Genomic DNA, 18,289 nt, shown 5'->3' on the forward strand with positions numbered 1-18,289 from the left:
CCTCCGCCCCTGGGACCGCTCGCTGCAATCCCCCGGGGGACCCTGTTACTGCAAAAGTCCTTCTCTCTGGTGACACACTCCCAGGGGGTAACCGCCCCCTGAAACCGTCTCTCTCTGAATCTTCAGCACGCCTGGTCCCCGTCAATCCCCCTTCGTTTTACTGTTCCCCAGTCACTTACTGCAGGAAGCGCCGTTCACGGGGTGCAGTAGATCCCACCGCTGCCACCAGTTGTCACGGAGTGTGGGGGAGTCCAGGCCCTGCACCCCTCTTCCTGGGATTCACTGAGACTCTCAGCCAGCCAGTAAAACCGAAGGTTTATTGGACAACAGGAACACAGTCCAAAACAGAGCTTGTGGGGACACCCAGGACCCCTCAGTGAAGTCCTTCTGGGGGAGCAGGGAGCTTAGACCCCAGCCCTGGGGTTCCCTGTGTTCCTCCACCCAGCCCCAAACTGAAACCAAACCCACCGAGCAGGTTCCCTGCTGCAGCCTCCCTCCACATTCCTGGGCAGAGGTGTTACCTCCCCCTCCCCCTCCTGGCTCAGGTGACAGGCTCTCAGGTCTCCCGTCCCCAGGGCACATTCCCAGGTCAACACTCCCCCCTCCCTGCTGCGTCACATCGTCACAGGGGGCGGCTGGGTTGCCTCCATGGCCAACAAGCCAGCAGCCCTCGGGCCCACTCCCTCTACGCTGTGATGGGAGCTGGCCTGTGCAGGGCTCCCTGGGAGCCTGGCTCGAGGTGGGTCCAGGCCCTGCTCAGCGTCCAGGGTGCCAGACTTGGCTGACAGCTCCTGGGAACGGTTGCCAGGGCTCGTTACCCTTCTTCGCTGGCTTCACACAACCCCTGTCAAGGAGCCCACTGACAATTCACAGTCACAACCCGGCTCAGAGCAGAGCTTTGTGTCGCTGGGCCAGGGCCAGGGCCGAGGCCGCCAGAGCTGGGCCGCAGAATGTAAAGTGCCCAGGATACCTGTGGAAAGATGCAGGGTCTGTCTGTCCGTCCGTCCGTCCCATCCCACCCCCTCCAGCCAGCCTTCCACTGGTCTGTCTGTCCCTTCCCACCCGCTCCAGCCAGCTTTTCACTGGTCTGTCTGTCTGTCTGTCCTTTCCCACCCCCTCCAGCCAGCTTTCCACTCGTGTCTGTCCATCCCTTTCCACCCCCCGGCCCCCAGCCAGCCTTCCACTCCTGTCTGTCTGTCCCTTCCCACCAAATGTGGGGGCAACGGCTGGCCCTGGAGCAAGGTGCACGCTGCACCTTCCAGATGCAGGGCAGCCCCCTGGAGACCCAGCAGCACCATCCCCGGCAGGGAGAACAGCACACCACTCCGTCAGGCCCCCACGGCTCCGGAGCCAGAGGCAGGGTCTGGGAGAGGAGCCCCATGCCTGAGCTAGGGGAGGGGCTGAGCGTGTGCATGGGGGGGGCGTGTAATACCTGAGCCAAGGGGCTGCGGGAGCCTGGCCAGGGCCTGACCTCACTCGGGGGCCTGGCAGTAGTGTCCGCCTGAGAAACTCCAAATGAGCTTGATTTGAAAAGAGTAAAACCAGTAACTTCCCTGGTATCTTGGTGTGAGCCTGCCTGGCAAGTCTTCTTTGATAGTAACGTTTTTTACCAATTAATGTCAGGGGTAAATACTGTGAACTTAGATTTATTTGATCTCATGCCTACCTCCCTCGCTCACAGGGTTTGTTGGGGGGAAATATGTAATCTGAACTAAAGCTTGGCGATGCGCCCTGCAGCCGGCCCACCCAGCCCCAAGCACGCCGGTGGCTCGTGCATTTCCATGGCGCTCTCTGGCCATTCTCGGCGGCTCTGTGACCTGGTGGAATGGAACCTCGGCCCTGGCTCATTCCAGGGCACATGGGCCAGGGCCAGGGCCAGGGCCAGTCCCCCTCTGGAGCACTCGGCCCCAGCGCTCGCCTCACAGCCCGGGTCCAGGGACGTGCGCTCTCGGGGGTTGCTGGCTGGACGAGGATCTAGGCAGCTGGGAGCCTATTCCCCTGGCATTGGCTCTCCAGGCACAATCCATGCACACCGTACTGAAGACTGCGGGGCTTATGGGGAGCCCCGTGAGCCAGAAACCGAGATGTTCAAGCAGCTTCCAGCTGCACAGTCGGGAGCAGCAGCTGCGGCTGATCAGGGACTGTCCCTCCCGGCCGAGGAGGAGATCCTCGCTGGTAAGTCCCCAAGGGGCTGCTCTCCCTGAGACGCAGCTGTGGGGAACCTGGCCCTTGGGACTCCGCTTCCCTCACAGGCTGGGCAGGACAGCAGGCAGCAGAGACAGCAAACGGCAGGCGTCACTGGGGGCATGGGCTGGCGAGACCCACCCGCCCACAGCTCTGTAAGCCAGGGGAAACCCTGCAGTCCCCCCACCCTATCGGGAGGGAGGGGGAGCCTCACTGGGCCGCACCCCAGGGCAGAACATTTGTGGGCTGGGGGAGGGAGAGGGACGTGCCACTCAATCAGAACTCTCTGCCACGCCCATGGGGGTGGCGTTCACACCTGCTTGGCCCTTGCTCTGCACAGGGGTGATGCCATCCAAGGCACAGGCAGGGGGACCAGGCCTCTTCTCTCCCGGGGAGGGAGAAATCTGCCACCAAGCCGTTGCTAAGTCCTTGCCTATGGCACTCCTCCACGGGGGACAATGTGTGCCCAGGCTGCAGGTCCAGGCGGGGTGGGGGCGGATACTGCAGCTCATACTTCTTAGCATGGGGGGTGCTTTGCAGTGCACTGTGGGGTGTACTTGTGCCGGACTCTTCCCAGAGTTCCCTGGGGGTTCGCCCGTGCCTGAGGGAGAGGGGTCCTGCAGTGCGTGGGGGCGGTGCCCGAGCCGTGCGCCCCCCAGTATGGGGGGGTCCTGCAGTGCGTGGGGACGGTACCCGAGCCATGTGCCCCCCAGTATGGGGGGGGTCCTGCAGTGCGTGGGGGTGGTGCCCGAGCCGTGCACCCCCCAGCATGGGGGGGTCCTGCAGTGCATGGGGACAGTGCCCGAGCCGTGCGATCCCCGGTATGGGGGGGTCCTGCAGTGCGTAGGGGCGGTGCCCGAGCCGTGTGCCCCCGGTATGGGGGGGGTCCTGCAGTGCGTGGGGGCGGTGCCCAAGCCATGCGCTCCCTGGCCCACGTTCCTGGCATTGTTTGTGCCCTGCTCCATTAGTGATTACATTCCTTTAACGCTTCCCTCACCAGGTCCCACCCCATGAGCCCATCGTCGAGCACCCTGATGAGGACTGTGAGTCAGACGCAGGCCCCAGCGCAGCTCCTGGGGATCCCAGCTTTGCCAGGGGCCCTGCCGAGGCCCTGGCGCTTGGCCCACCTTCCTAGCGACATGTGCCTGGTGGGTGCCGAGGGACTGGCGGGTTCAGAGGGGGAGCTATTAAAAGACAATGTTCTGAGTTCCCTCTCTCCGGCCCGGTTCTGCGAGGTGGGCTGGGTTGTGCATTGTGGGGTAGGGGCAAGGGAAGGGAAGGGGAGGGGAGGCTGGTTGGAAGGGGGGGGCTACACGCTTTTCCTACCCAGGAGTGAAGAGCCGTCCCTGTGGGACTCCAGCCCTGCCCACGCCCAGCCTGCTGCTCCAGGGCTCCGGGACCAGCAGGATTAGGGAGCATCTCTGACCTCAGCCCTTCCCGACACTGCCCTAGGCCATGGGGCTGCAAACAGGTGGGGGGCTGGGAGGACAAGGGCCCGGACCCCAGCCCCATGGACGCATGACAGACATTGCAGTGTTCGCACTGGCCTCTGTGGGGCACTCTGGCAACCAGCCAGCCTGACCCCCAGGGCCTGGCCACTGACCTCCCCGGCCCCGCTGGGCCAGCCCACGGGAGTGCAGCCAGCTCCACCCAAGCCCTGGTTGGTCTGAGGGCGGCTCGGCTCCCTTGCCAATTGGCTCCCGTCCCAGGCTCCTCCTGGCACCGCAGCATCACCACCTCTCCCGGCCCCACCAAAGCCCTTGTGGAATGTGCAGGGACCTGGGAGCCAAGAGCGCGGACAAAGGTCTCAGCCACCAGTCGGCCAGGAACCCCTTGGCCTTTCCCCAGCACAACGCAGCCGTGCTCTGTCCTTCACCCAGGCCCCAGCGCGTCCCCGGGAGAGGCTGGGGCAGGTGGGGCCGAGACCCAGAGGGGAGGGTCATGGGGGAGGCAGGTGGGGCTGAGACTCAGTGGGGAGGGTTGTGGGGGACGAGGGGATGAGACTCAGTGGGGAGGGTCGTGGGCGGGCAGGTGGGGCTGAGACTCAGTGGGAAAGGTCGTGGGGGAAGAGGGGATGAGACTCAGTGGGGAGGGTCATAGGGAGCAGGTGGGGCCGAGACCCAGAGGGGAGGTTCATGGGGGGGGGCAGGTGGGGCTGAGTCTCAGTGGGGAGGGTCGTGGGGGGCAGGTGGGGCCGAGACCCAGAGGGGAGGGTCGTGGGGGGGCACTAGCCTTTATCTGTGGGGACATAGGTATGAATGCAGGTTCAGTGACCAGTGCAATGAGTTTTTGGGCCCTCAGCTCCCTCTTCCTTCCGTCTCTATCATCGCCAACCACTCATCTCATGAGTCATGTGGGAGCCTCCTTGGCACTTGGCAGGCCCCAGCACCAGCCCCGCTGGCTGTCCGATAGGAGCCCAGGCTGGGCGCTCTGCCGCCGAGCACGTCCGTGGGGCAGCGTGAAGCAATGGGCATGTCCGCACGCGGCTGAGCACATGTTTGTTCAGTCACCCCCGGGGTCATGGAGCCCTGGCACGCACAGCCTGGTACCAGCTGGGTTTTACCTTCTCAGCCATGTTCAGCCTGTTTTCACATTACAAACCCCCCCTAGAGCAGCAGGGTTCCCCGCGTGTGTAGGTATCCGGTCACCCCCGCCCAGCTGCTGCTGGGGGTGCAGGGCCAGGCCGGGGCCCGGAGCACTGGGCAGGGACAGGGGCAGTCGCTTCCATCCAGCTAGCGAGTGGCCTGACTTTGTACATCCGCTCAGGTCTCTGGCTTGTGCACCGGCAGGGCAGCAAGCGGCTGATTGCCAGCCAGAGGAGCACCGACCTGCGGCACGGAAACAGCCGCAGCTCTCCCCTGGCAGCAGGTGAGCCGGTCCCAGGTGTGCTGCCCACGTGGAGCCCAGTGACGGTGCCAAGCTGCTTTGCCAGGTGTTTGTCGTTTCCTCCATGCCACCTGTCACGGACTCACAGGTCATGCCCACTCTTGGCTCCGTGTGGTCCCTGGGGGGAACCCCCTTCAGTGCAACAGCCCTTCTCAGGGGTCCACTCTCTCTCGGGGGTCCACCTCCTGGAGCCGCACCTCTCTGAGCCTTAGCACACCTGTCTCTCGCCATGCGCCCCCTCAGGGAGTCCACTCACTCTAGACCCTCGGGGCCTCCACTCCCCGCCCCCCGAAGGGGGTGATTCAACCCTGTTCTCTAGACCGGAGCGACTCTCAGTCAGCGTAAAACAGGAGGGTTTATTGAGCATTGAACACATCACTGGAAACTCTCCGGGCCTCAGGCCTGGCCTCCCTCAGCCCAGTATATCCAAGTCTCCCCTGCATCCAGGTGGGCTCTGCCTGCTCCCTCCCTCCAGCCCAGAGCCCCCCTGCTTCCCAGCTGGGCATCTGATAGCAACGGCTCCAAGCCCCGCCTCTGTCCATTGTCTTCTCTCCAGGTAAACAGGGTGGCCTGGCCCCCCTCTCCTCCCCTCTGTCCTCTGGCCCCCACTGGCTGGAACCAGCTGGTCAGGTCACCAGGGTCCTCCCTTCGCAGCCCATTGTCTTCCCACTGGCCAGAACTGGCTGCGACTCCTGAGCTGGGCCTCTGGGTCGCCAGGTCACCTGTCGCTGGGGTCTCCATTCTCCAGGCCAGTGGCTGGGGTCCCATGTTCCGTCCCTGGTCCTTTGTACCAACAAACTCCCTCTCCCATCCCCTCGTTAAACCAGTAACACCCAGGGAAACTGAATCCCTCCCCCCGGCCCCCTGCATGCAACCCATTGGAAAAACAAGGAAAAAACAAGGAAATCCCCCACTTGGACAGCACCCCATGCTGCTGGGGCAGGGCTGTGCCCACAAGGCCATGTCTGTGATGCAGGCTGGGGTGGGGCCAGATGTCTCCGTTGCCATACTGGGGGGAAGAGGGCAGGGCCTCACTTGGGTGCAGCCTGTAACTAGCCAGTTTGATGCCAGGAAGCTGAGTGGATAACTCATTTCCCCTTCGCTCTCTGGTTTTGAACATCACCTGCCTCTGGGCTCAGCTCTGGGCGTGCTCCCTGCCCATCTCCCCGAGCCCCAGCCCGGACCGCGACCCGGACACCAGCCCCAGTGCAGCAGCAGAGAGGATGCTGGGCTTTCCGGGCACCAGGTGCCAGCTGAGCACTGGCATCCCCAGTCGCGTGAGACCCGTCCCCACCTGCTTACCCACTGCTCCCCCTGGTGGCCGCAGAGGGGGCATGGGGCCTGCGAGCCCTGTGTGGCTATAAGGGACCCCGCTCTAGTCTCTGCCCAGGGGCTCCATGCCCGGGTCACCGCTCGATGGGGGTCCCTGTAAAGGGGTTGGGGGGACTGACCGTCGCTCAAACCCTGCCGCTCAGGCGGCAGAGCCCTGCCAGTGCAGGCACCTGCTCCCCACCAGACAGGCCCCCCCCGCTCCGCAGGGCAGGGGGAGAGGGACCCTGGACTCTGTGCCCCCAGCTGACGCCCAGGCCCGCCCCATAGGGCGATGGGGTTCTCTCCACATTTGTTCCAGTGAAACTGCAGGTGAAGGCACCAGCCTGCGGATGAGCCAGCCCTGCAGGGGGCACGGGGGGAGAGTGCCCAGTGGGCGTGAGCGACAGGCCATGCCTTCTGCTGACCCAGGGAGTCCCTGCCTGATACCTGCTGCTTCCCCTGCCCCGGGGAGAGAGGTGTGGGGGAGGGCCTGGGCGATGGTGCCTTATGCTGCCAGGCCCCCGGCCCCCGAGTGAGCGAGCGGCGACGACGTGCACGAGGGACGGGGTCTCTGGAGAATGAATTAGCATTTGGGACAAGGTTCTTCTTGTGCAAACGTGGGCCCAGCAAAGCAAGAAAGCAGCAGTGTGGCCCCCTGCCCCTTCCACAGGGCCAGGAGACCTGGCCAGGCGCGGGAATCACCGCTGGGGCAAAGCGAAGGCCCCAGGAGGGGTCAGATGGTGGGCACGTAGCCCAGAGGGCAGTGCCAATGGAGGGTGTGGAACCGGGCAGCCCAGCACGGGGAGGCTGCTCCCCAACCGGGGCAGGACTGTGCTGGGCAAAAGGTCACCCAGGAGCCGGCCGTGGGCCCCAGATACTCCTCCTCAGTGCTGGCTTGGCTTGGTTCCACCCTGTGCTTCCAAGGCTCCTGCTCTGGGCTCCACCCTGGGGCCTGGCACGAGAGAGCCCCAGGGGCTATTTCATTGCCCTGGCTCTCAGGCCTTGGCCCAAGCAGTGCTGGCAGGGGGCTCCGTGGCTCAGTATTGCTGGGGGAGGGAGTGGTCAGGATGCTGATAAGGAGCTTCGCTGGGATCCCCTGCAATACCAGGGCTCTGGGGAGCTCTCCACCCTGCAGGGTCACTAGGGAGGCTCCCTGCTCCCTCTGCTGTGAGTCCCCAGGGCTTGGGTGTGGGAGGTGTGGGAGGCTTGGGGACAGACTGGGGGAAGATCTCCTCCCTGACTCGCAGTGGGCTCCAGTGCCAAATGCCGCCCCAGCAGAGGAGCAGCCTTGTGCAGCATCGCGGAGCTGCCGGAGGGCCCGGTGAGTAGACCACTCAGGCCTGAGCAGGGGTAGCAGGAAACCAGCTGCCTTTGCAGTCGGGCAGTCGTGGTCCCTGCAGCTGCTGGACGCCAAGCGACGCAGGGTCTGTCTCCATCGCAGTCAGGAGCTGGGATTGTCCCACGTGCAGACACACTGTGCGGGAACAGATCTGCCTGCGGGACAGCAGCAGGGAGCCAGTGCAGCACAGGGGCATATGGGCTGGTCTCACCCACCCGGGAGCCCGGGCGCTACCCCCGGGGCGAGCCCCTGCGTTGCCTGGGCTGCCTGACGTAGCCACCCTGCTGTGGTCACCCGGCTCGCTTTGACACTCGCTGGGGTCTGGCGATGTGCGGCAGTCGCTCTGCCTGACTGCAGGACGGACAGGCCCTGTGTGAACAGGTCTCAGGCCCCGGGGATGCTGGGCTTGCCCTGGGCACCTGGGCCACTCCGGCAGCGTTCTCCCATTGAGGCTCCAAAGGCTCGTGTGTCCCCTGGCTCTCCCTCCCTTTGGCATCCCCTCCCTCCCCCCAGGCCGTGTCCTCAGGGGCTTGCCCAGAGACTGAATGGTGAACAACTCTCTCTGAGCTCACCAGTCCTTGGCCCCGGCCCGAGCTTTCCCAGCTGTTGTTGTTTGTGACGGGAGCTTCATCCGTGTCCAGTTGCACTTTGGCTCTGCAGGGACGTGGGTGAGGCCTGCCTGCTGCCCGCCCCCCGGGCTCTGAAGCACTGGGACAAGGGCTCCACAGCAGAGACCCTCCTGCAGGTACTGAGCCAGCGTGGCCCCCGCTCAGGGGGCATTTAAATGGCTCCTGCTTGGGGCGCGTTAGTGGGAATGAGCTGCAGCAGCAAACGGAAAGCGAGGGGTACGGGGCAGAAAGGTGTGTGAAACGCACCGGGGCTCAGGCTGAAGGAGCTACGGGCTGTCACAGCCAGGGCCCATGGAGCAACGGGCACAACAGAATCCCGACTGGTCTCCAGGGACTCGGCAGCGCTGCATGGATGCCAAGGGGCTGGGGGGTTTACTGGGAGGCCAGGCCCCTCCCAGCCTTACTCCTCCTCGCTTTGTACTAACCACTAGGAAACTTGACAATGAAAGCTGTTGCCTTGCTGAATTTTATGTGCGCTGTAGCATGCAGGTTTGTTTTTGTAGGGTTGTTTACGAGCACTGGTTGGTGTTGGGTTGTTTTTCGAGGGTTGTTTACAGGCACTGGTTGGTGTTGGGTTGTTTTTGGAGGATTGTTGCGATGAAGCGGCACTGTTCTTAATGTTTCCTCTGAATATTGTGGGGGTGCCTCAGTTTCCCCTAGGCAGTTCTTAAGTATCTAGGGGTTGGGGTAGGGGTGTATGATCCTTGCAGAGCCCTAGAGGGCAGGTGTGTGCAGGGGTTTGGACACAGAGAATGGCCAACACCCTGTTTCCTGGCCACTGATGGCCTGGGCCCTTCCCCCCTGCCAGGTGAGAGCTAAAGGGTTGGAGAACAAAGGAATCAGGTGCCCACCTGGCCCGGGAAAGGGACTAAGCCCAGTGGAGGAGGGGCTGGAAGGAGGTTCAGTTTGGGGCTGGCTGGGGACATGGAGTGAAGGGCAGACGTGGTTGTCTGGCTCACTGCCCCCCAAAATGGACCCAGCTGAGGGGTCCTGTTCTCTGCACCTACAAGCTCTGTGTTAGACCATGTTCCTGTCGTCTAATAAACCTTCTGTTTTACTGGCTGGCTGAGAGTCCCATCTGACTGCGGAGTTGGGGTGCAGGACCCTCTGGCTTCCCCAGGAGCCTGTCTGGGTGGACTGGCTGTGGGAAGCGCACGGAGGGGCAGAGGATGCTGAATGCTCCGAGGTCAGACCCGGGAAGGTGGAAGCTGTGTGAGCTGTGTGTCCTGCAGACAGGCTGCTCCCAGAAAGGAGACTTCCCCAGAGTCCTGCCTGGCTTCGTAGGGAGCAGCGCCCGGGGACTCCATGACAATTGGTGGCAGAAGTGGAATGTATGGCACCCCGTGGATGGCGCTTCCTGCAGTAAGTGACTGGGGAGCAGTAAAACGAAGTGGGATTGACGAGGACCAGGCGTGCTGAAGGCTCAGAGAGGAGCAGTTTCGGGGGGCGGTTAACCCCGGGAGTGTGTGACCAGCGAGAAGGACTGTGCAGTACTGGGGTCCCCCTGGGGACTGCGATGAGCAGTCTCAGGGGTTGAGGAGCCTGCGGCTTGGCCATGGGAGAGAGAAGGACCTTTGCAGTAACAGGGTTCCCCTGGGGATTGCAGTGAGCAGTCCAAGGGGCGGAGGAGTCTGCAGCTCGACCCTGGCAAAGAGGTGGTGACCTCGAGAAGGGCTGGCACACTAGGGGTTCTCCCTGGAAACCGTGGGGAGCTGAGAGCACACAGGCCTGTGAGTCCACAACAACTTGGGAAGAGTGGAGTGATGGCCTGTCACCATCTCCTTAAGAAGGACATCGTAACCCTGTGCAGAGAGAGAGGGTTGAGCATTGGAAAGTTCACCAAAGCACAGTTAATCGTGCAGCTGGAGGAGGATGACCGCTCTAAGGAGCAGATTCCTGACCCCAACTGGGGCTATAGCAGGATCTGGGAGCAGCTGGAGTAGTAGCCAGGCACCCCCAAGACTCCTGTCCCTGACCAGACGGGGGTCTTCACGATTGGGCTCCCCATCGGGGGATCGGAGACGGATGGGATTGGAGCTGAGTCCGAGAGAGCAAGAGGACTGTGAGAGACAGCGAGACCCCGAGAAAGAGCTGCAGAAGCAGCAGCAGCAGCATGAACTGGCGGTGGGGGAGCAGAGAGGCCTAGGGGACCTCCCCAGGGTGAGTGGGGATAGACCCCGGGGGGCCAGTTCCACAGGGAACCTCGAGACTAAATTGCTGCCCCTGGTTAAGGGGGAGGGGATGTGGATGCCCACCTCACTGCCTTTGAGCAGGCTGGAGATTTGAACCAGCGGGACCCTGTGGAAAAGCCCCGGTGTCTAGCTCCCTTGCTGGGTCCCAAGGCCATAGACTCCGTCAGCCAGATGGGTGGGGAGGTGGACGGGCTCCCACTCCTGACCCCAACGTATATGTCTGTGTGGAGTTTCCTGGGGCCAGGCCCCTCGGACCCCCAGTGGAAGCAGAAGGTGATGGTCAATGGGGAGACATTCGTGGGGTGGCGAGATCCTGAGACAGAGAGAACTGTTGTCAGGCCCTGGGTGGTGCAGCCTCAGAGGTTGAGGGGCTGTGTGAGCTGGGTGAGGGTCCCAGGGATGAAGCCCCTTGCCCTGCCTATGGCCCAGATCCCTGTGCAGACCCAGGAGGGGCCGGGCTGGCTGGTCGTTGGGGTTCTCCAGGACACCAGCTGTGAGACCCTGTTGTGGGGTGACTGTGTCTCTTTGGGACAGGATCCAGGCCCTGCTCCGATAGCTGCCGAGGATTTGGATTTGAATCCAGGGAACCAATCGGTGGAGAGGGAAATGGTCAGTGAAAATGCAGATGACCTGGCTGGCAGCAGGGAGGAGCTGCTAGGCTCAGGATACCTGCCTGCCTGTAACCAGACCCCTGGGGCTGGGTGGAACTGAGAGACGCTCCCCGCCCCCCTTGCACACTAGAGAGAGGGCTCAGGCTGGCTCTGATGCAGTGAGGAAAGCAGCGAGCTCGCTGCCTACCCCCACTGGGACAGCAAGGGCAGCGCTGAGCACAGTGGGAGCTGAGACCCCAGCTGAGTGGGGGGAGACACAGGCAGGGCAGGGGATCTGTTGGGAGTGGCAAGGTGCTGGGTAAGGAAGGTTTGGATGAGCCTAGGCAGCCTTGTGAGCTGATGGGTTTGTCTAGTCAGCAGGGTGGGAAGGCGAGGAGAGTGGAAGATGAGTGTCCCTGGACCTTACCTGTTAGCTGGGTGGAGAATTGGGACAGTGAAGGAACCGTGCCTGTGTCTGTCAGGGGTATTGACTTACCTATGGAGGGAGCTACCCTGATCTCCAAGCAGTTGTCTGTGACCAGCCCTGTGTGCTGGGACAAGGGGAATAAGATCCCAAGCTGTGTGTCTGGGAAAGGAGAAAGTGTGTCCGGCTCTTTGTCTGTGGAGCAGACAGAAGGGGCCTTTCAGCCTGTGACGGTTGAGGGCTGTGCAGGTGTCTCAGAGTTGGTTCTGGATTCAGCTAAAGCCCAGGACAGGAATGGCCCTAAGTTTGTGTCTGCTCGGGAGAATGGCCCTGTAACTAGGTCGCATCCAGTTAGGGTCTATGTAAAATCCCAGAGACCAGACAATTCTGGTGCTTGTATTTTGCCTGTTGCTAGTGTGTTGTTGGGAAAGGGTGGAGCAACTCTGTCTGATCAGGGTGAGATCCTAGCCAGGGCACAAGGAGAGCGTGAAGGTGATGTGATTGTGTTACCTACTGAGGGTGTGGAAACCTGTAGCAAGAAGGAAAAGATTCCTGAACTTGTGTGTGGCAAAGGGAAGGAGAATGCTTCTGACCTTTCATCTAGGAAGTCTGTAAGTTTGCCGGAAAGGGGATGGTGTAGGAATCCACCAGATGGGCCAGAGGTGCTTCTGGATGTAAGTGAGACCCAGAAAGAGTCTGTTGTTGCTCAGGAAAGTGTTCCTCTAGAGCAAGCCCTAGGTGAAGAGGGTAAGAGGAGAATTTCTGTGAGGGGTGAATTGTTGCATAGAAAAGCCCCTGGGGAAAGGAATCCTCATGGTCGTCTTTGCAAGCAGTTTACTGCAACTGAAGGGTGTGAAAGTGATTTAATCCAGAAAGTTTCAGTTCTTAACAACCAGAAATTTTCTGTTGTGAATGGATCCACTGACTTTCCTGTTGAAGGATCCAGCGTGGATAGCTTTGAGAAGGTCTCAGATGGAGTGAAAACTGTTAAGAAAGTTAAACAGTCCTATAACCAAGTGGCTGTGTTTGGCCAGCTTGTTGGGGAGACAAGGTTGTTGAGAAAGGGATGTCTCCATGCTGATTCTGTAAGTGAACAGTATGTGGCCCAGTTCAAGATGGGGGCTCTTAACCAAGAGAGCCTGAATTGCAGGCCTCCAGACTGGAGCGCTGGGAGAAGACCCGATCCCAGTTTGATCCCCGGGGGTTTTGGGGTGGCAAAAGGGCATGGGCCGCATAAACCTTCCCACATGCGGCCTGCAAGTGCTATCGACCAACCCCGACCTAAGGGAGGGCGTGAAACTGGAAGGGCCTAGTGTAACTCCCACCAAGGAATGGGAGGGATGCTGGGGCATCCATGGGAATGTTGGTGGCTTCGAAGTTCCCCAGGTCACCACCTAAAGTGACCCCGCTCAGTTCGGTCTCGAAGGGGGGAGAGATGTGATGAAGCAGGACTGTTCTTAATGTTTCCTCTGAATAGTGTGGGGGTGCCTCAGTTTCCCCTAGGCAGTTCTTAAGTATCTAGGTGATGGGATAAGGGTGTATGATCCTTGCAGAGCCCTAGAGGGCAGGTGTGTGCAGGGGTCTGGACACAGAGAATGGCCAACACCCTGTTTCCTGGCCACTGATGGCCTGGGCGCTTCCCCCCTGCAAGGTGAGAGCTAAAGGGTTGGAGAACAAAGGAATCAGGTGCCCACCTGGCCCGGGAAAGGGACTAAGCCCAGTGGAGGAGGGGCTGGAAGGAGGTTCAGTTTGGGGCTGGCTGGGGACATGGAGTGAAGGGCAGACATGGTTGTCTGGCTCACTGCCCCCCAAAATGGACCCAGCTGAGGGGTCCTGTTCTCTGCACCTACAAGCTCTGTGTTAGACCATGTTCCTGTCGTTTAATAAACCTCTGTTTTACTGGCTGGCTGAGAGTCCCATCTGACTGTGGAGTTGGGGTGCAGGACCCTCTGGCTTCCCCAGGAGCCTGCCTGGGCGGACTCGCTGTGGGAAGCGCACGGAGGGGCAGAGGATGCTGAGTGCTCCGAGGTCAGACCTAGGAAGGTGGAAGCTGTGTGAGCTGTGTGTCCTGCAGACAGGCTGCTCCCAGAAAGGAGACTTCCCCAGAGTCCTGCCTGGCTTCGTAGGGAGCAGTTCCAGAGCATCGCCCAGGGACTCTGTGACAGTTGTTGATGGGCACTGGTTGGTGCTGGGTTGTTTTTGGAGGGTTGTTGACGGGCACTGGTTGGTGCTGGGTTGTTTTTGGAGGGTTGTTGACGGGCACTGGTTGGTGCTGGGTTGTTTTTGGAGGGTTGTTGATGGGCACTGGTTGGTGCTGGGTTGTTTTTGGAGGGTAGCCCCTGACCATGGGCTTGTTTATTTCAGACACTGGAGCACTGAGCCCACCTACAGCACCTAGGACTCAGGCCCCAGGACGCCATGTTGTCCAGTCTTTGCTCGTTTTGAGTGGCTGAGAGAGCAGCCCCGCTGGTAAATAGAGCAGTTGGGCGGCTGGACTCTGCTCCAGAAGTGAGGGCCTGGCAAGTGCTTCCCATGAGAAGCCAGCTCGGCCCTGACTCAGCTCCTCCCGGCTCCTTTCCTGGGGGCCACGGGATGCTTTGTGGTTCCTGGGATGCCTGTGAGCCGCAGGCCTTGCCCCAGGGGGTCGGGGTGGGCTCCTGCGGCAGGGGGCCAGGAGGAGCAGAGCTGCTCTCTGCTCACGTGATGCGCGGCTGTGCTGGGGGGCAGGAGGTGGGTAAGGTGCCCACTGAGCATCCCTCCTGCGGGCACTGTGCCAGCCGTGCCAGCGCATTTAGGGCTGACTCTTCTTCCCGTGCAGCTGGTTCCAGCCGTGCCCTGCGCTGCCCTGTGCTCATGGACCTGTGGCGTGTTCCCACCAGCCGAGAGACGGGATGGTATTTAGCGCTCATAGCCCCGAATGTCAAGGGCCCCAGTTATCCTTGGCTCGACCCCTCCAGGCTGTATTGTCACCGGCAGGTACGCCCCCCGCCCCAGTAAGGGGGCTGCACGTGGCGGGCAGTCTAGCTACAGGGTTGCTGGGCCCAGGGGTGTCCATTCGTGTGTAGCAGGGGGGAAAGGGTTAAAGGGTCCTGCCAGGAGGGTCACCCGCCCTAGCTAGCTGTGGCCCAACCCCGTGGTGATGGGCACAGCTGGCCAGACGAGTGAGCAGGGCCTGCTGTGGCACCAGCCTCTGCCAGGTGTCCCATGATGCTGGGCTGGTGGGTTAGTGAGGGGGAGGATGGGCCCCGAGCCCTGGGCATGCAGACCTGGGACACAAGGGCTCTGCTGGGCCGGGGGCCTGCGCCAGCACAGGGCTGCAGCCTCGGCCACCTGCGCACAGAAAGAAGCCAAGCGCTCTGCCTTGCTGACCCTGCTCCCAGGGGCGTCGCTGGCCGGGCACCTGCTGGCTCTGAGCCCGGTCAGGGGGACACAGCCAGTACCTGGGAACTGCCTGGCAGACTGGCTCCCACGGAGCGGAGCAGGAGGGGAAACGTGGAGCCAGGCGCCTGGCTGCCTAGCTCTCCTGGCCCTGCCGCTCCACCACATCCTGCCTGAAGGCCTCCAGTGCCACTGCAGGGGTCAGCGGGCTCCCTTCGGAGGGCCTGGGTACATGCCCAGCCACCTGGAGATGAAGTGAGCACCAGCCAGTGAGCGCAGGCATCTCTGCTCCAGACTGGGCAGGCAGGTGGCAGCACTCACCAGCCCGCAGCACCCTGAGCCGCTCTGCCGTCTCCCCAGGGCCTGCAGGACTGCATTGCAGACCTGCTCCAGCCCTTCTGCGAAGACCCCATCGACCTGGTCGCTGGAATCGACGCCATGGGCTTCATCTTGGGTAAGCCCTTGTCCGCTCCCGGGTGTCTCCTCCCTCGGGGCTAGGGATGGGAGTGTGTGCTGGGGTGAGGGCACCACCTGACCTCCAGTGAACAAAGGCTTAACCTGGGCTCTGGCCTGCCCTCCCCTTGCTGGGGCGCTCGGGGCAGTCTTTTCCCTGTGCTAGCTGGTTACAAGCTAAATTGCAACCCCTGGGCTCTGCCCCTCCAGGGCACTGGTGCCTGCTCACTCCTCTGCTTGCCCTCCTGCCAGGCGCTGCCATAGCCAACACCCTGCAGAAAGGCTTCCTGGCCATCCGCAAAGCCGGGCACCTCTGCGTGGAGACCTGCACGCAGCCCTACACCGACTACACTGCCCGCCAGAAGCTGCTGGAGATGAGGATGGACACCATCCAGCCAGGTGAGAGCTGCGGCAGGCACGGCCAGCAGCCCCTGGGCTCTTGTGCCTGGCTCACTGCCCTCGGGGCGCTGCCACACATCTTCTGTCCTGTGGGAAGGGCCCTCCCCTCCCCTCCCCTCCCCTCCCCTCGAACTCACCTAACCATGGGCCCAGCACCTCAGCTACGCCTCACCTGCTCCAGGTGCCCAGCTCCATGGCAGAGCTCCCAGGGAGCAGCAGAGCACCTCCCTGGCATCCCACGGGCACCGTTACAGCAACGTGCCCCTGGGCCACAGCCTGCCTGTCTGAGGGCTCTGCCCCAGCCCTAGCCTGCCTGCCGGGCTGCAGTGCCAGGAAGGACTGGCGGGTGGTAACAGCCCCAGACTGTGGGCAGAAGCCCACCTAACCGAGTCCTTGCACCCCAGGTCTGCGTGTCTTACTGGTGGATCAGTGGATTGAAACGGGGGGAACCATGCGCGCTGCCATCCGGCTGGTGGAGCAACAAGGGGGAGTGATTGCAGGTAGGGGGCAGCATGAGGCACGGGGCAGGGGGCTGGCCAAAGGGCTGCGATCTCCTCTGTGTGGCTGGCCCAGAGCTTTGGCCTCGCTCCAGCCGGGAGCCTGGCGGGGCAGGAAGTGGAGCCTGGATCACCTGGACACGGCGATCGCTGGGCGTGGGAAACGTTGAAAGATTCTCAGGTTTTTCCTGAACCAAAACTTTCCTTGAAAAGTTTCCGACCCAAACTGCAGAACGTTTGACTTAAATCTCTTTCCCCCTTCCCCCCCACCCCAGCTGGAGGCCCTGAGGGAGGCCTAGTTGCACATTGTTCCACCTGAGGGTTAAATAACCACACCCCTTAAGGGGTGCTGTTCAATATATAGAAGCCTCATTGGACTTACTGAAGCCCACCAGGGGAAACTGAGGCAGAAATGCAATAGCAGAACGACAGCAGGCCACCAGGGGGTGCTCCAGGTGGATGATCCTAGGATGCTCCTGCTCCAAGGGAAGGAGCAGCTCCATTTAAGTGCTCCAAATTATGGGAAATGGACAGGCATGACTGGCTGGAGTCCTGGTAGGGTGTCGGGGGGCACAATCTCTCCCCTCCCCAGTTTGGCCTGAAACACCCCCCTTTGCTGGTGGAGCGCTACCCCCTGAGTGCGAGGCAGTGCCGTGACCTCAGGGAGCCGGGTGCTGCCTCGAGTTGCATTGCCCCGGGCTCCGCAGGCCTGACAGGGCAGGAGACGGTAGGATTTGCCAGCCAGGATCAGGCCTGTCCCCAGCCAGAGGTTCCTGAGCAAGGTGAACTCCCCCAGAACGCACCTGGTCACCCGTGCAGTGTTGGGCCTGGGCTGTCCCCTGGGGCGAGGGCAGATGCGGGCGTCCTTGACGGCGCTGGTTAGTTCTTGCCCTGTGTGGGCTGCTGCCTGTCCTTGACAGTGCCCAGCAGAGGGTGGCACCCCCCACAGCGACTGGCACGGGGAGCGTGGATGCTGCTCTGCAGGCAGCGATGCAGCCTTCCCGCCATGGCCCCTCCCTAGGGCACTGCCCCGCTCAGCCAGCTCCGAGATCGGTGGTCTCTTGTTCCCGGGGCCCCCCCGTAATGCCCCCACTCTGCTCCATGTCGCGCAGGCATCGCTGCCATCTGCATCGAGGACAGCGATGGTGGCAAGTGGATCCAGGAGCATTACAAGTGTTCGCAGTGCGTCCCCCAGCACCTGATGCCCCAGTTCAACAGGCACCAGCTGGAGTCCTTCCAGGCCTTTGGGGCCACGCCCGGCCAGGCATAATTAATGGGATCTCCTGCTCTGCAGCCGAGCCTTGCACCGAGGTGCCCGGGGCCACCTGCTCCATGGCCGGTGGGTCGTCCCTGCTCCCAGAGGCCAGAAGGGAGGGGTCACAGCTCCCAGAAGAGCAGCTTCCCCTCCCCCACCCCAGTCTAATCCAATTAACTAATGTAACCCTTACTAATCACAGATGCCCTACTGCACCCTCCAGCATAGCTGCATCACGTGGGCAGGGGCAGTGTTCAGACACCAGCTGCACCCCTGCCTCTGGGGAGCAATCTCACCCCTTGCTGCTGTGTATCAAATCTGCCCCACTGTAACCCCCTTGATCTGCCTGGCCGCTGGCACACCTCTGCCAACACCCCCACCCAGCTGCTGCTGGGAGCACGAGCTGGGGAGCCCTGGGTGGCCTCCCTGAAGTTTGTTACTCCCGGAGAGCAGAAGGAAATCTTTGTCTGGGCATGGCCCAGCTCCCTGCTGGCGGTGCCCCCCAGCGTCTGTCTGAAATCCGGCATGCTGCTCCTCCCTCTGGCTGTGCGGTCAGTGTGCAGAGGGGGCGGGGGCTGCAGGCCCGAGCTGCTTCCTCCTTGTTCTAATGCCCCTCAGACCGGGCAAGACTCACGGGCCCTCCCTGAGCGGCTCCCACCCTGCTGAGGCATCACAGAACACTTCAGCCCCTCACTCCCAGAGGAAATCTGGCCAGCACTGGTCCCCCCGCCATCACTGGGTATTTTCTTTTT

At 62.0% G+C, this 18,289-nt stretch overlaps 1 protein-coding gene and 1 long non-coding RNA gene across 5 annotated transcripts; both read left to right on the forward strand.

Moving 5' to 3' along the window:
• The first annotated feature begins 1,833 nt into the window (after positions 1-1,833).
• Positions 1,834-4,974, forward strand: LOC142000246 (uncharacterized). The gene is made up of 3 exons (XR_012642198.1): positions 1,834-2,175; positions 3,185-3,332; positions 4,951-4,974. It is a non-coding gene; the product is annotated as an uncharacterized LOC142000246 (long non-coding RNA).
• A 3,357-nt stretch (positions 4,975-8,331) lies between these two features.
• Positions 8,332-17,700, forward strand: LOC142000244 (adenine phosphoribosyltransferase-like). Of its 4 annotated transcripts, none has more exons than XM_074974355.1 (6): positions 8,332-8,465; positions 14,374-14,531; positions 15,294-15,387; positions 15,639-15,785; positions 16,190-16,285; positions 17,395-17,700. In XM_074974355.1, exons 2-6 carry the CDS (start codon positions 14,409-14,411, stop codon positions 17,550-17,552), a joined length of 618 nt encoding a protein of 205 aa, XP_074830456.1. In that variant the 5' UTR covers positions 8,332-8,465; positions 14,374-14,408; the 3' UTR covers positions 17,553-17,700. The 4 variants fall into 4 exon arrangements, with proteins under 4 accessions (XP_074830456.1, XP_074830454.1, XP_074830455.1 ...); XM_074974353.1 differs by lacking the exon at positions 8,332-8,465 and adding an exon at positions 8,466-8,580; XM_074974354.1 differs by lacking the exon at positions 8,332-8,465 and adding an exon at positions 8,520-8,565.
• The last annotated feature ends 589 nt before the right edge of the window (positions 17,701-18,289 follow it).

The sequence above is a fragment of the Natator depressus genome, chromosome 17, assembly GCF_965152275.1.
Source record: "Natator depressus isolate rNatDep1 chromosome 17, rNatDep2.hap1, whole genome shotgun sequence".
Classification (NCBI taxonomy): domain Eukaryota; kingdom Metazoa; phylum Chordata; order Testudines; family Cheloniidae; genus Natator; species Natator depressus.